Here is a 16762-nt window from a genome sequence, read left to right as displayed (position 1 = left end):
CGATTATGTTGGACCAGCCACTTTGCATTAAAGAAGACTGATTTGTCCTTCTGATGTGTTGTTTCCATAGAAGCAGGGCTTAACCTTTTAAGTGAAGATTATAAAGCTACCTAATTCATTTAAAATTAGGCTTCAAGCCTATCCGTACTTAATGCTCCAGTGGTACAAGGGGGACTGGTTGCAGCCATTCACGGGGATTGCCAGGCAGAGCCTGTGACTTTCTGTGTTTGAAGACAGTCTTTCTGGGGGCAATCTAGTTTATTTATTTATTTTTTAAAAATTAGCTTCCTAAGGAGATGTAACCCTCTGTGTAAGATCACCCGAGTATTAATAAATACCTTTTAATTAATGATTAGCCCTGACTCCTCTTCATAAGCACAGGAGGACTGGCACACAGGCACGAAACAGGCATTTTCAATTAAAGTAATTTATTGTATTCTTCTGGAACGGACATAAAGAGCATCTTGGGAATTGATATCACAACACAATGTTATTCACCATTTCACAACTAGCCTTGTGTTGAAATTCTTTTTAAAGAACATAGTAATTTTAAAAAATCTAAATATTTACATATTAATAAAACATATATACAGAAGATTGAGACATCATCCATAGATAATGGAATTTTTTTTTTTTACTAAGAAAGCCTATAAAAAGGATTTCTGAATAAAGTCTGAACAGTAGTCACAGTAAGTAAACACAAATACAATTTTAATGTACAAAATATGATTTTACTGTTGCAGTTTTGTGATATGTATTTCCAATTTGTGGATGCATTGCACATACTTGTGAGTTGAGCAGTACCCTCCCCTCAAGTATTGAAAAATCCAAGCTGTCACCCAGTCTTGGAAGGAAGTGCTTTCGAAGGTTTGTGACGCATATTTAACAGATCCCACAGTGGTAAGGTAAATGTTTCTACCTTTATTAGCAACACACTCATCTCACTGTAATAGAGTTGAAAGGTCACTAATTAATCTTTTCAATTCCCTTGAGGAATATCTCCTGCTGAGGGGCAAAAGACAAATTTTAAAACACACGTTGTGGAAAAACAAAAGCCCTGAATGCAGAACTTCATCAGGCCACTTGATGACCAGTGGGACCAGTTTCAGGGAAGGGATTCCTAACTGGCCTAGAAATGTAAAAGGCTAATAACTACAGGACGTGACGGAAACCGTTTCTCTGAACCTTCCTTGTAACTTCAGAAATAAGACAAAAGACACACGGATAAGAGATGGAGCTCTCCAGCAGTGAGGTGGATTCTGCAAGCCACGCCTGCGACCAGCTTTGTCACATTTCAGCGACGCCTCCTAGCTCTCATCTTTGGCTGATGAGCTGGTCTTTGGTGGCACTCCGCATTGCCCCCGAGCTCAGGGGGAGCGGCTTGGTGTGTTACGGCACATGTCCCCTGGACAGGGCGGCTCTACAAGAACTCGGAGCTCTAATGCTCTATGACTCATAAAACAAATGCTAGGGAAATGACAGCCATTCTCTCCCTCTCTGGCTCGGCCCGGCTACAGACCCAATTTCTTTCTGGCCGATTTTTGGCTTTTGGGTCAAGTGCCAAAGACTTTATGGTAATTTAATTATACAGTGAATGAGATCTATGTGCAATGTTTCTAAGTAAAACGGTATTTTTTAAATTCACCATCTTTTTGGAGAAGGGATGTGGAGGTAAATATTTCTGTAAAACAAATACCCACATGGCAAGATATCTCTTCAGTGTAAACCCTTATTTTCATAAGTTGGTTTCATACGAAGCAGAGGGCGAGCGTCCTAAGAGCCAAATAAAGTATTAAGTCCCTTTGTGGCTGGTTGTCCAAAACCCTGGACCCTGCAGTTTAAAATCCTCTGTGAAAACAGTTGTCGGGTATCATGTGGGTCACTGGTTACTTTGAGTTCCTGGCCTTTTAGTTATTTTGTCACTGTGTTGATACAATCTTTGTGAAATGTCTTTCTTTCCTTGGAGTTCCTAGATCATTTGCACTTACTCAGCAACAAATGGCTATCTTTGGAGGAAATGATGTCACAAATGATTTCATCTACTAGGTCAGAGCTCTCCTGTCCCCCAAAAACAACTTTTTCATCTTCGAAGCCGCTGAAGGCCTAATTAATGTTGGCCTTCCCAACTGCTCCCCAAGGCTGGAAAGAGCTGTTTTCCTTTATTCTGCATCTAAGCAGTGCACATTAAAATAAATACGCTTCAAAACTCCATATATTCACATTGAGCTTATGAAAAAAAAAAACGAGAGAGAACTGCTGCTTTTTAATGAACAATGAACTCACTGGTCTGACGCCAGACTTTTGAAAGGAATGAGTTAACTCTCAAAATGATTTCTAAAAATCTTAACACCAAATTGGAGGCTTGATTATCACACACGACAAAGAATATGACAACTATTCAGATATGACGGGAAAACTTCACAGAACGCCCACACTTTGCAGGAACCTGAAATGCTACGTGGATCTTTGAAGGAATTCAACGGAACAGTTACGTGTGCTAATGAACAGTGTCACTAAAAGGAAAGTCTAGGCAGTGAAATCTGGCTCTGTGTCTTCCGTGTTTTCTCTCCTGGTGTCAAATATATGACCTACAACAGAGACAAGACAATGAAGGGGGGCCGCTTCTCTAAAGGGGAGTCACACACTTTTCTATGACTGGGCAAGAGGCAAGGAGGCTGGGTGGCTGGAGAACCTCACTGGTGAAGTATTGGCTTCACATTTAAATCACTGATTTTTCAGCCAAGGCTTTAGTTGTGAGCCATTTTAGCCCCTGGATATTTGTACTGATTATTTTTACAGGAAAGTTCATGACACTGTGTCACTATTAGAGCATGTCCACATAGTGTTCAGGATAAGAATAGGGCTAAATAAAATAGGGTTTACCTGTAAGAGAGAACATGATGCAGCTATTAAAATAATGTGTGCGAATATTTGTGAAAAGGGGCAATGTTTGTTAGGTTAAAAAAAAAAGGGAGAAAAACTCTCAGGAAACAAAAATGTTATGTAGTTGGGTGTCCAATGAGTAAATAAAAAAGTCTGGGGGAAAAATACCCATTAATGGCTGTCTCTGAGTGGTAAAACTAATTTAAATTTTCTTCCTTTACTTCTGTTAAGTGTTTAGAAGTATGTAAAAAATGGCCAATTTTTGACAAAAATTGCTAGGCCCAGGTGAGCTCTGCTCTCTCCTCTTTCAAATTAAGAAGCCTTCTTTGTCAATTTTAGAAAGCACTGTTTTGATTTTACTTTCTCTGTAGTTTTTTTTTTCTCCCCAACACAGCGTGTTCCCCAGTACTGGGTGGTTTCTCCGGGTTCTCAGAGCGCACTGCCCACCCCGCGCCCCCCCGCCTGCCTCACATGGGACCAGGCTTCCCCGAGGGCGGGCGTTTGTTCCCAGAACCTAACAGGGCTGAGTCGATGGAGACACACTAGTCTAACCAAGATGATCTATTTCCAATACTGTGACATTTGAGCACCAATCCGTGACTTTGTTTCCCCTTTTCTAAATTGATAAACGGTATTATTTATCATGCTGCTCAGTAACCTGTAGCAAACGTCAATAGACTAGTGAAAGACCTGACCTAGTCCTCTGTGTCCGTCAGGACCTCACCACCTCGGGCAAGGTTCGAGAAAGAACTCCAGTAAGTGAGTTTCAAGGCAGAGGACTTCAGGTAGGCTTACAACGGACATTCTAACTGTGAAGACAGACAGTGGAATGGAATCCTAAAGGGATTAGCACATCCAGTGACTCTTAAGATCGTTAGGAAACATGCAGAGAAAAGCTGGCTTTGGCTTAGGTATAAGAAAGCTACGCGGTGTAAGGGCTGGAAGTCGAGAGGCCGGGGGTCCAGCCGGGCCACCAACCAGCTGGGAGACCTTGACAGAGTCATTTAGTGTTTCTGGGCCTCAGGCTTTTTTACCTGTAAAATAAAAGGACTGGATAAAAAGAAGGGAGGGGACTAGATGATCTCTAACGTTCCTTCTTTCTCAGATTCCTTGAAATTCTTTTCAGTTCCGTGAGGTGTTTCTACCATCCCGGGTTCAATTTCCTCATCTGAAACATCTCTCTGCCTCCATCTTCAGACAGGAAAATGCAAAGGTATTATTTCAAGGGGAATGGCTTTTGAATAATAATAGCAGTACTGCTAATAATCACAAAGTCCACAGTGTCAGGGAGATGGTAGGGAAGGGCAGCACTGTGGGCTCTGGGAGTGAAGGGGCTGGGGGAGCTGGGGAGGAAGGCTGGACGGCACAACTGGGACAGTGGGGATTCCTCCAGACTGCCTCCTGAAATGCACGGTTTCATGCCTGGAGGTAATACTTCCTGTGTCTACTGGGAGCGGGCTGGGTGTGATCAGAACAAGGCTCATACGAGCTGTGCTGATGGACAAGGACACGATGGGAAGGAACAGTAGAGATCATGCATTTCAGTTATCTTAATTCATAAATGTGGAAACGTAGCCAAACAAGCAGTCTTAGATTCCCTTTCGTATGATGGCTGCACGCGGTAAGGGCTTGATGTAAGCAGAGCTTTTTTGCACGAGGGGCCGCAGTTCATTTATGCGCCCATCCATCTGTTCCTTAGCCATGGAGTAACCGAGTGAGCTGGGTGACATTTACACGGCCCGGCTTTCTCACAGTCCTGACCAGGGTCTGTCCCGCAGCTGGGAGCTCTGCTCTCCTTGCCTTCTCAGGACAGGTGCTCCCAGGGAGCACACGACCCAGCAGGGCTCCTACGAAGACTAGCTCCTCCACTTACATTTGCTAGATTTTACTTAAAACTTACCACCCTATATCTGGAGTTAGGCTTTTTAGGGTGTCTGGGTTTTATGGAAAATGGTCAGGTTGACTTTGCGGGGAGGTCAATAAAGAGTCAGGGAGTAAACGGTCACGTGGCTCAGGGATCAGGCCCCGTCCCTCGGGCTCTCGGGTATAAGCGAACAGAGAGGCAGGAGGCCGGGGTCGGAGTCAAATACTATGAAGTCAGAATGATGTCTGTGGCTTCCCGCTGCAGCAGATGCTGCCCAGAATGTTCTATCTCGCTGATCTGCTTCTAGGACCAGGAACTGGCAGCTGGGCTGCCGGGATTGGCCTGTTCATGCACTTGCACTATTCGCTGAGTGCCTGTTTTGTGACGAGCCACGACTGCCTCTCAAAACCCCTTTAGGGGGAGGTGGACGAGGACAGAATAGACACGAATTTCATCATAAAGCTGGTGATCCTTGTTCTAGAAAGCAATATCGTTTCACGTAAAAGTCCTCTTAATGCCCACAGGTTTTGGGAGGCACGATGTTATGACACTAAGTTCTTAGGACTTGCTGTTCTGAGGCTCTTGAGAATGTGAGACAGTGTGAGAAAAACAGGAGCTTTTCAGACTCAGGGTAAAAATATCTCTGAACACAGGGCACTGAGAACCTCTGATTACTAGGGTCTGGGCCAGAAGCCGTTGCCTCAAGCATCTGCGTCTGTGACGTTACAAACATTTTCAATGCAAATATTTTCATGTGCTGCATTTTCCAGCGGGTGATGAAAATATAAATGTGTTTTACCTGTTGGTGGTAGGGAAATGCTGTCCAGTCTTTCATCACCGTCAGCTACCTCTGCTGGTTACAAACATAAAACACAAATCTCATTAGTTTCAGGGAGCACATTCATTTTTGTGAATGCAGTAATACAATTTAAAAACTCCAATAATGCATAATAGTTTCAACTTTCTCCCCCCATTTCAGCTTCAGTTGGTTCACATTACATATTTTAGTACCAGTAGTTAAGTAAAGTATTTTTTAAGATAATGATATAACGTCTTTTCTCCTGCATTGAATTTCTTTCTGGTATCTTATGAACCTTATTCTGTCAATCACTGATGATTTCAGTTCATTTTCCCTTGTTTGCCAAGGCTTAAATATCCACCCAGTATCTGGGGGGAATTGTTTAAATATGATCATGGAAGGATAGAAGTCAGTGAATCCCTGTGCTAGAATTTTCCCTTGTCATCCCCAGAACCATCCCGGTGGGGGAAGCTTAGGAAATCCTGGAGACGAGCCTTTCTTTGGAGATGACTGGAAACTCTGATCCCAGAGCGGCCTGTCTAAAATTGAGTCATAAATTCAGTCATAAAATAAAGTCATCAATTCAGTCATAAAGAAAATCAGAAGGAATAAGTGTATCTTCAAAAGATTCATCACGTCTGTGTTTTAAAATGCAAACCTTTGCTCATGCCTGATATGTTTTAATCTTCTTAAGAGTTTTCCAAAGGTATCTCCTTCAGTAACAGAGAACCTTCCACTAAGTACAAAAAAGAGAGTGCTCCCATGTCTCGCGATAACTGATGGGGTGATCGGGCTCCCTGACCTGCTGGGAACAGGTCAAGACATTTCGTCAGGGTCATTTGCTCCCTGCATCCCGGGGCTGGTTCCCTCTCACAGGGGTGTGTGAGGCCAGTCATGTGGGGGCTGCCATTTGCCATCGTGTTGGAATGTTGAGTGGGTGGGCAGCAAAAGTAATACTGAGCTCCTGTTTTTATTGCTGTGGCTTTAAACCCAATCAGGGGGGCAGATATGGCTGGGAACATTTCCCTCCGGTTCATGCTCTCACACCTTGTCCTCAGATTGCTACACCCTGACTGGCCTTAGTGAAAGACCCATTGTGTGCCGACCCGCTGAATCTACCACAGAGAAAACGCTGAGAGGACACAGCAGTCAAGGCCAAGCTGGGCTGGAGAAGAGTTTCTGCTCTTCTCTAAAATGATGATGTAGGGGACTATTTAGTAACATAAAACATTCAATTGAAGTGTGAGGATAAATGAGAAGATTAAAAATTTTTAAATAAGCTTATAGACAAAATACAGGACCTACTAAAATGTTAACAGTGTCTCCTTCTGGAGGAGAGGCTTTTAGGCATTTAAAATTTTGTTCTTTGGGTTTTTAAAATCGTTGTAAATATTTATGAAATGATGAACATACATTATCTTTATACTGAGAAGACACCATTTTCTTCTAATTGGCCTGAGTGAATTTGATTAGGGAGATGAACTACATGGTAGTCCTTTCACTGCCTAGGATTTAAAAAATTTTTCAGTAATAATACCAATAATAGCAACAAGAGCCACCACCGTTTATTAAATGTTTACCACTTACTGAACATTTGACATACGTCGTGTCATTTAACTCTTAGAAAATCCTACAAAGGAGGTCAGTTAATATGCCCATTTTGACAAAGGAAACAACTAGAGGTTAAGAGACTGAGGTAATACAGGGCAGCTGGCTGGCTCAGTTAGAAGAGTGTGTAGCTCTTGATCTCAGGGTCATGGGTTTGAGCCCCCGCTGGGTACAGGGATTACTAAAAATAATAATAATGATGATGATAATAATAAACTTAACAAAAAGAGAGAGAGAGATGAAAAGACTGTAGCTAGTAAGTGGCCAAGGCTGGGAGTCAGGTTCATGCCTGGGCTCTTAATCTCTTTGCTGTTAACAGTCCAGACATATACTGTCTGCATCACTGTGAGCTAATTTTTAAAATCTCCAACTTCTAGTTTATTTTCTATTTTAGTTACTTTCTCTACATATATAATTACTTTCTCTTTAGTTATAACAAAACCCCACCCTTTGCAATTTAACCATCCCTAGTTTTTAAAAACCAGGCCTATGCAGTCCTGTGCTCTTGTAAAATCAAAATGTATACATCTGAAAAATATACAAATTATTGTATGCAAATTAGTGTCTGCTGGCTACACGAACAGGGCCAAGTGACATGGCTGAAGAACACGGCTGTGTTCCTTAAATTTAATTATAACATCTGTCTGTACCAACAAACTCATAGTCTTTCTTCTTAGGTAACAGTCAAGTTGTGAAATTTAGAAAAGATTGAGCAAGTTCAATAAAAATTTAATAGCAGTGACAGCTTTGCTCTTAGATCTAACACAAATAAAAAACTGTGGTTGCAAGCTCGGAGGAAATAACCTAATGAAAATGATTAAAAATCTACACCAAGAAAGGAATCATTCCAGTTACAAGAGGAAATTATTACATGGGAGGAGAGCCCCTAATGAATTTTTTTTTCTTTCTTTCTTTGACAGAGAAAGAAATCACAAGTAGGCAGAGAAGCGGGCAGAGAGGGGAAGCAGGCTCCCTGCTGAGCAGAGAGCCCGATGCAGGGCTCGATTCCAGGACACTGAGACCATGACCTGAGCTGAAGGCAAAGGCTTAACCCACTAAGCCACCCAGGCGCCCCCCTCAATAAATTTCTACTCAGTCTTACAGAACCACTTTTCAGATCTGTGTGGGGCACTTCTCCCTCCTGGAGGCAGGGTGGGCTTCCTTCAGCAGCAAGCCAATGAGCTCGCCCCGTTGGAGTCTGTGCCTAATCCCAGGAACTGCACCAAATATGGTAAATAAGGTTGAAGATGTGGAACATCTATGGGACAATGTTTGTATGATCATTTGGACAGAGAATAATCAAGACAAAAGAACATGAGCGGGAGCAACATTGATCTAGGACTCTCAGTTGCTATCAGCCTCAGGAAATCCAGGCAAGGGTCCCACTTTGGTGCCGCTTGAGAAGAATGAAGTGTAACAATATTTAATGAAACTAGAAGGGAAAGGCTATTTGGCAGGTCACCGCTGATGTGCTGTGCTTAGTATAGTCTGGTCTGTAGGTCAGGGCTGGCTTCGCCCTGGAACCACACCCCCCTTGTCAGATGCAGAAGGGACCTGCTGAGAAGGCGCAGGTATGCCAAGTTGCCCACCACAAACAGCTAGGCAGATGTGAAGATGCCCTCAGGCCAATACAGGGATGACGAGGGAAGGGGCAGACACCGTCTGAGCCTGTGAGAGGCTCCGGCAGGAAGGGAAGGGTGGGGGAGCGGTCCACACTTTGGACCCCATTCTGCACAAGCAGGCGTGCATCTGTGCAATGTGTATGTCCTCGTGAATTACTAATACAGGTGCCAGGATGGTTAAGAAATGTGCTCACTGGCCAGTCTGTGGGAAACAGAAGCAGGAACGTGGAGGAAAGTCCCCACTATGTGCAAGTGTGTTCGCTGAGGGGAAGCAGGGAAGGGAATGGAGACCAGAGCTCATCCTAATTGTTCTCAGGGTGTGACAAGGGGGGGGGGGGGGGGGGGGGGGGGGGAATGTGCTTCTGGATAAAAGATATAGCACGAGGGAAACAAAATTTTTTAAATCAAATATAAATTTATATCAAGATCAACTTTTTCCCCAACCAGCTTACAAGTGGATTTTCCTTTTTCTTTGTAAAAACAAACACACAAACAAAACCAGCCAACTATATGTTGAAGATGTTTCCACACTACCTTACAACAAGGAAACAAAATTTAAACCAAACTTCCTATTTTAGTCATGTGGGCCGTTCCCAGTTGAAAAATACAATTCATCTGAGTAAATGTGGAGACCCAGTTGGCTCTATGAAGGGATTCAGGAATCGGGCAGCATCCCATCCAGCAAACAGACAGGAGCTCCAAAGGGCTCCGGCAAAGCATGAAGGTTTTAAAAGACAGGACGAGAAAGTCATCAACAGAAGAAAGGATTATTGTGGGTAAGGTCACCTTCCTTTGGGGACAGAAGGGTCTTAGTAGGTAGATTACTTCATCTTGCTCGGGGAGATGGAGAAGGTCCATGTGACCGATTACTTTATTGGAGCTAACCCCCAAATCCCTGACTGACCAGTTATGAGTACATTCCCCGGGGAGGTTGAAAGTCCAGTCAGATTAGGGACGACGCCCCCGTCTGGTGATGCAGCCTGGCACGAGAGACTCCATTTTGAGCCTGTGAGTTTCCTTTTAACACCAGAAAGGCTGTTTCTGTGTCTCTGAAGATAGCTTTCCACAATACACTCTGTATACTCGATACCCTCCCTACTTTTCATGTCTTCTACCTTCAGAGGTTCCTCTTCAGACAAACTTTTCAGGTCCCCCAGGACTACAGGTCCCCTTGTAGTCCTTCTCCTCAGCTAGAGACACGTGTTCTGTAACACAAAGCCCCCCTTCCTCCTTCCTCGGAGTTGGCTCTGTCTTTCCTGAATTAGCAGTATTGGTACTCTGGATTCATACAGTTCTTTTTCCCCAAGCTTCCAAGTTGCTCCAAGTATTTCTCCCATTTTCCCACTGCCTCCCCCCACCCCCTGTGGAGCAGGCAGGGACCAGGCAGGGACCAGGCAGCTTCTGCGGATTCTAGGTTGAGGGACAGAAGGGCATGCATATGCTAACCCCCCTCAGGCTTCTGGAAGCACCAGAAGGTAGTCAAGTGGCCGGGTCTTGGGTACTTTGGGCCTTTCCCTCTCTTTCGGGCTCACAGACTATTAAATTCAGGTTTCTTCGCTGTGGCAAATTTTAGATTTCTCTCAGGCCTGACGATTCTCCTTAGCATCTCTGTTTTTTGGGCTTCAACAATTTCCTCCATAGGTAAACGAAGTTCCTATATATGCAAACAGTCCAGATTGCCAAGGTAGAATTTTGGCAACACAGGACCAATTAAATACTCACTGGCAAAGACACTATTCAGGCTTAATAAATGGAATGTCACTTGGGATATAAAACTGAGGAGATACAGCACCTAGCATGACATCAGTGCTCAGTTTGCTGTGTGGTCTACTGGGCATTTGTCTTTGATAACACCTGTCATTCAACTGTAACCCTTTCCCCCAACAATTTCCTGGAGGCTGAAGTAATAAAAGGGTCTTTGAGAGGCAAACAAAGCTGAGGCAGGCAGAAGACCTTTAGCATAAGAAGGAGTGAGAGACCCACTAGGGGAGTTAACCTTCCTATTTGTTATTCAGTCTACTTTGTGTGAGGTCAGGCCACTGTGACTCTGAACCTTTGGGGGAGGAAGCGGGAAGAGAGGAAATCGGGAGGGGACTGAGGAGGTAGGGTGCAGAGAAGGAAATGGGAGAATGCGCTTGAGGAGGAGGAAGGAAGGGACACTCAAGGACCTGTCCATGTGCGTGCCACAGGCGTCCCCTGGAGTTCTAGGGACCTCATCCCCAGGGACAGAGCTCAGTGATGTTGTCACCCTGTGGCTTCTGTGGGGCATGGAATAAGTATTTGAATGTCAAGTAAGGAACTAATAGAATAGTTTCCAGGATCTTACGTGACCAGGATGAGCTAAACAATAAGACCTTTTCGTTGTGATTATTGCCTCTTCTTTTCCACGGACTGATTTGTGGGTTTATTCAACAAATATTCTTGTGTACCCATGCTGTGCCACCCACTTGGGATAGAAACACGACTCAGGTGCAGACCCTGTGCCTGGGGATCTCGTGGTCAGTGGAAGAGACAGGAGTGCCATTATTCTGGTGGCAGAAAGAGCAGGGGCCACTTATCAAGGCTCCTGGAGGAAGTGTCCTTTAAGATCTGTGACAAGAGTAGGTGCCATTTCCCAGGGAGAGCCCAGCAGGGTTCACAACAAGGAGGCGTCTGACGAGGCTGGGGCAGGAGAAGTGGGTGAGGAGGGTGGGGCTGGCTGTCAGGGATGCAGCCTGCCCCGCTGAAGGGGGGGTGTACTAGGGATTGTGTTTGGGGAAGACAAAAAGCTAGAGGAAGTACCTAATTCTCAGAGAGCGAAGTTTAGGGTCTCGGCACACGACCAGTCTGGAGCGGCAAACCAGTGAGCCATCCATGGTGGGACGGGTCAAGTCCTGGGTGAGGCCTTAGAATAACAACAGCACCAAGAATGGAAAGCAAGCCATGGGGTTTCAGAGGTGCACCCAGAAGGAGTCAGCGGCTGTGGACTAGACCGAAGGCAGTGTGGGAGAACAGGGAGGACAAGCAAAGACAGGGAGGCCCCAGAGCCCAGGGGAACAGACCCCATGGAGTCAAATCAACAAGCAGGTCAAGTGGATGGAGTGTTAATGTAAGCAGAGAACGAATGTGATCATCCCACGGGAATGCAGCGGGAGTTTCTGTACAGGGGCGGGGCAGAGGGCCAAAGGCAAAGGCTTCTGAAGTGAGCGGGGACAGGGAAGCCGACTCTGGCAATGCAAACCCTCTGGGAGGAAATCTGACCAATGTCATCCAGGAGAACGAGATGGTGGTGGTTTTAAGAAATGGCAGGGATACACGAATAGTTCTGCTTTGTTTGGGGTTGGCAAAGGGAAGGAGGATCAGGGCCTGAACATTTTTTGAGCATTACCCGTTGGCTTTATATTAGTGGCAGTACTTACACGGTCTGATTCTAACTCTGAAAACTGCCCTAAGGCAGGTATTAGCCTCGTTATATAAACAGAGAGCCTGAGGCTCAGAGAAGGTCCCAGGAATTTGGAAATGGCAGATGGGAGCTAGGAAGTCAGACCTGTTCTTCCCAGTGCTCCCCTGCTGAGTTTATTTGCGGTGATTTGTAGATTAAGAGAAAGAAGGCAGAGTAAAAGGAGAGACCCGGGGGAAGGGCGAGTGTATCATTTATTCATTATCCAAGCCTGGAAACCTGCGCAGGCACAAAGGGCGTTAGTAGCAGTTACGCTGGGACAACAGGAGCAGAGGGGACTGCCGGGCAGGGCCGACTGCCTAGGCCCCTGACCTAGGACACCCCCTCCCCAGTGCTGCTGCCCACGAATGCAGACATTTTCAGAAGGCACACTGGTTTTGTTTATGGAGACATTTACGTATGACGTATGTCTGGAACCTCGTGATGCAGGCTTATCTTTCTGTCCCTTCATGATTGAGACACTGAGGACTGGGAAGCTGGAGTGACTTGCTCGGGGTCCAGGGCTGGTGAAGAGCAGAGGAGAGACCTGAACGCCAGGTCTGGACTCCACTACAACTTACTGCCTGATGCGACACTACGTTTCTACCAACGACAAATACCAGTCGTCCACTGCTGTTTATGGAGAGCATCAGTTCGTATAAAAGGAAGTGAATGGGGGAAAAAAAAAAAAGAGGAAGGGAAGGTTTTAATTAAAAATAAAATTATCGGGGCGCCTGGGTGGCTCAGTGGGTTAAGCCTCTGCCTTCGGCTCAGGTCATGATCTCAGGGTCCTGGGATCGAGCCATGCATCACATCGGGCTCTCTGCTCGGCAGGGAGCCTGCTTCCTCCTCTCTCTCTGCCTGCTTGTGATCTCTCTGTCAACTAAATAAATAAAATCTTTAAAAAATAATAAAAAATAAAAAATAAAATAAAATAAAATTATCTACAGCTAAATACTGTAGAGTCCTGATAGCTACCTTATGGAAGAGAGCTGTAAGGTTTTTCACCCCAAAGACATACTTGGTCCCTTGCCTCCCGTGTCTCGCTGCATCGAGGGTGTTCCCAGCCTGAGCTGGGGGGCTCCCCACTGGGGACTGGTCACTGTTCCCAGTATGCTGTGAGTGCACCTAAGTGACCCAGAGACCCAGGCCCCTGTGTGTGCGCTACTGTTCTCGGGGCCTCCGTACCAGCCAGTTGTGCAGCGGTCAGCATCTGGAGCTTGGCTCCCACACCTGCATGCTCTGCTAGAGAAGCATGGAGGCTCTTAGCGGGCCAGGCGTCCTGAGGTTTGATGGGAATTGTTTGTTTGTTTAAAAAATAACGTCTAGAGGTTTGTGGCCTCCTAGAGATGATGATTCTTACATGATGGCAGAAAACTGATCTCAAAGGAATTCTTCACTGGTAAATTGGCCCACTATCATTTGGGACCACAAATCACCAAATCTAAGTAGTCCTAGTTCAACTGGTATTCACGTTCCTGTGTAAAATCATCTCCAGACTGCCAAAGCCAGATTTGAAAAAATATCTATGCAACTTAAAATCCCTTTGTCTATTTCATGCAGTGTTTCTGGTAGGAGGATTATTTTATTTTATTTTATTTTTACACCTCAAGCAGCTGGTACTTTTTAATAAAATCATGCAGATCCAAACAAAACTCAACAGCAAATAGAAGTGGATCATAAAAGAGAGACCTTGCTTCACAGGTAAGACACAGAAGGCCATGAACAAGATGAGTAATCTTCTTCATTCATACTAGTAAAAGTAAATGGCCTGATGTAATTTTTACTATTTAACCTTCAGGTGAATTTCAGAACTCACTCAAGTAAGACTTTAAAATGCAAAATCACAGCACCTTCTCCAGAGCTTTTCCTTCAAAAGACAAAAGACAGCAAAGCACCCTAGAGCAGAGGAATTGTACTTTGCCGCATCTAAGAATTCAGGAAAGGGCTGATGGTGATGATTCTTTTCCTGCAGCTGATTCATACCTGAGCCTCTTTTTAACCTTCTTCTGGCCAGTTTGATTTGATCCTGCAGAATCTGTACCCAGTCTCTCGGGCCAGGAAGTTTATCCACGTGGTTAGCCGTACAGTATTTTTCTGTGAAGACTGAGAGAAAATATGAAATATTGTTAAATACTTTCATAAATAAACCACGCAGATCTGAAATAGGAATATATCCCAAAAAGAAAAAAAAATGTGTTTTTCTAAAAGTGGGTATCTTCAACGTCTATAATACGTTCCCTTGGTAAAGATGGAGGCTGGAAGGATCCCCCTCACTGGATGGTGCCTCAGGTTGTAGCTGGCCATAGAACATGAGTAGATCTAATGGAACCTCTCTTTCTATTTGTTCCACATGCATGTACATGTGTCTTACGGGCAGAGAAGAAAAAGCTTCCTCTGGGTCTGCTGGCGCCATGACAGAATTCAGCCAACGGATTAGTACTGTTGGTAAATTGAATCTCGGGCAAGATCAAACAAAATCGAATGCCAGATGACACAAAAAGATGGCATAACTCAGTCAACACTCGAACAATAATGCAGGTGTGTCTTAGAGTCTGGGCAGTACTAGGAGTCAGCCTCTGGTACACGTGTGGTGCTTGCACCTGGGAGAGTGGTGTATGGGGAGCTACGGAGGGAGCCGTGACGCGACACAAGGGGACGGGACAATGGCCCTCTGAAAGGCACGCAGTGTGTGGCAGCCCATCCCAGTGCTGCGGTGGACAGTCCCACTTCCCTCCGCTCCTGGGCACTGTCATACCCTCATCTGTGCAAGGACAAGACCTGGTATGTGTCAGCTCCTCTGCTTTTGTGGTATTTAAAATACTGGCAGTTTTAATGTTTTAAAGGTTTCTTTTAAAAAGAAAGGGCAAGGGGAAATGTTGCAGATTCGACTCTCTACAACTGTAAAACTTCTACTGAACGAAAAAGAAACATTTCATCAGAATAAGAAAAGCTGATTGCGCTAAATACGACTGAAGAGGTTCCATATCCATCACCAAAAAAAAAGTTCATTCAAATAAAAGAACTACTTCAAAAGTCTCTGTAGATAAATGGACAGAGTATGCCTAGGAGACTCGGCAGTCAATACATAAACCAAAGAATCGCAGAACACACTTTATATCACTACATTAGGGAAACGACGTTAAAAAGCTAATACTTAATACGGATACAATAGTGGGGACCAGACCCATTCAAACATTAGAGAGCAGGCGGCAGGGGTGACTGGACCTGGTAGATATGGGAGAAATGGCACATTTGAGGGAAAGGCGTGCTGTGCTGGGTTTGGTTTGGGTCGTGCTGATTTGCGGTGTCTGCGAAGCACCCACGTGGGGATGGTTAGCTGCTACTTGACACAGAAGCCTGCGGCTCAGGGAAGGGGTCCAGGCAGAAGATACGGACCCAAGGGGCGCATACCTATAGGTGGTAGTTAGAAATGAGAAAAAAATGTTGGCCAGGAGAGCATATGGAGTGAAGAGAGTACAGGGTCAAGCCCAGAGCCAGAGAGAACCCCAGATGGAAGGAGATGAAGGCACAGGACTGGCGAAATCTGGGGAACCGAGAAGTGAGGTCTGTTAAGACCAGTGAGTGGCGCTAAGGAAGACAAGGGACAACAGTCTGAAGTACAGAAGGGAGGGTCAGGCACAGCACTTTGCTAGGTGTCACTGGAGCCCCTCAAGGGAGAGGTGGGGTGGCCACAGATGACATTCCAGAAACACCAGGTCAGTGGGGGAAGAAGAAGAGGGGCCGGGATGGGGGAGGGCTGTAGGTGGGAGAGATGTGAGCATGGTTTCCATTCTGGAGAAGGCAGGATCCAGAACGGGTTGCAGGGGAGGGGTTGCCCTCCAACAGGAAGAAGACTCCCCTCTCTGAGCCCAGAGGGAGTGGGAACTTGGTTGGATCTAGAAGTGGTCTAGGTTGGAACAGTCACTCCTGAGACCTCAGTGACTCAGTGGCAAAGGGTAGGGAGAGTGTGGGGAATGTCTAGCATTGCCTCTGAGAAGAAGAGGAAGAGGACAGCGGTAGACCAAGGACGTGAGCACGGCAAGCCAAAGAGAAGCCTACGCGCTTGTGGTGGCAACAGTCCTGTGGCAGCTTGCAGCTCAGGGCTAGGAGTGGTGCCACTGGATGGCAGTTTTGGCCCAAGTCAGGATTCTGCTGGATGGTTTCGGCAGGAGGACAGGGACAGAAAGCCCTTGCAGATGCCAGTGAGACTCTATTACCTCTGTTTTCTTCACTCCCCCACCCCGTCCCCCAATCTGAGGAGGAAGCAAAGCCAGAAAAAGGCTCAGACGCTTGGAAAAAAATCTCTGGGGATCAGGGAATGGAATCAGTGGGGTTGGCAAGGAGGTGTCATGCTGGAGTAGACGACATCCATGGGGGAGCGGTTCTGTATGAGAATGCTGAGGTGTGGTCACAGGGGACTGGGTCTGGACATGATGTGGCTAGGGGTCAGGATCTTTCATAAGGATCGTGGAGTCACTCAAGGTGCCAGCAGGACCTGAGAGGGAGAGGAAGGCGTGTAGCTGTGGTAAGAGCCTTGATGGAAAGGGTCCACTCCAGCCCCCACC

The 16762-nt window shown here is 45.6% G+C and overlaps 1 protein-coding gene across 9 annotated transcripts in view; it reads right to left on the bottom strand.

The window, feature by feature from the left end:
* Positions 1-403: 403 nt before the first annotated feature.
* BEND7 (BEN domain containing 7) overlaps positions 404-16762 on the bottom strand; it is a 76155-nt gene continuing 59796 nt past the window's right edge. The window contains exons 6-8 of one of the 9 annotated variants that reach the window (XM_032880961.1): positions 14181-14300; positions 5547-5600; positions 404-441 (exon numbers count right to left, since the gene is read on the bottom strand). In XM_032880961.1, coding sequence (XP_032736852.1) covers positions 419-441; positions 5547-5600; positions 14181-14300 — 197 coding nt within the window. In that variant the 3' untranslated portion in view covers positions 404-418. Of the gene's footprint in view, positions 4075-5195; positions 5601-14180; positions 14301-16762 lie in introns of those variants that run through there. The other 8 variants (XM_032880962.1, XM_032880966.1, XM_032880959.1 and 5 more) reach the window with 8 other exon arrangements.

Source organism: Lontra canadensis, unplaced genomic scaffold (genome assembly GCF_010015895.1).
Source record: "Lontra canadensis isolate GAN:19392208 unplaced genomic scaffold, GSC_riverotter_1.0 scaffold72, whole genome shotgun sequence".
Classification (NCBI taxonomy): Eukaryota; Metazoa; Chordata; class Mammalia; order Carnivora; family Mustelidae; genus Lontra; species Lontra canadensis.
The sequence above is the reverse complement of the archived record's forward strand: the minus strand, read 5'-3'. Positions and strand labels throughout refer to the sequence as shown.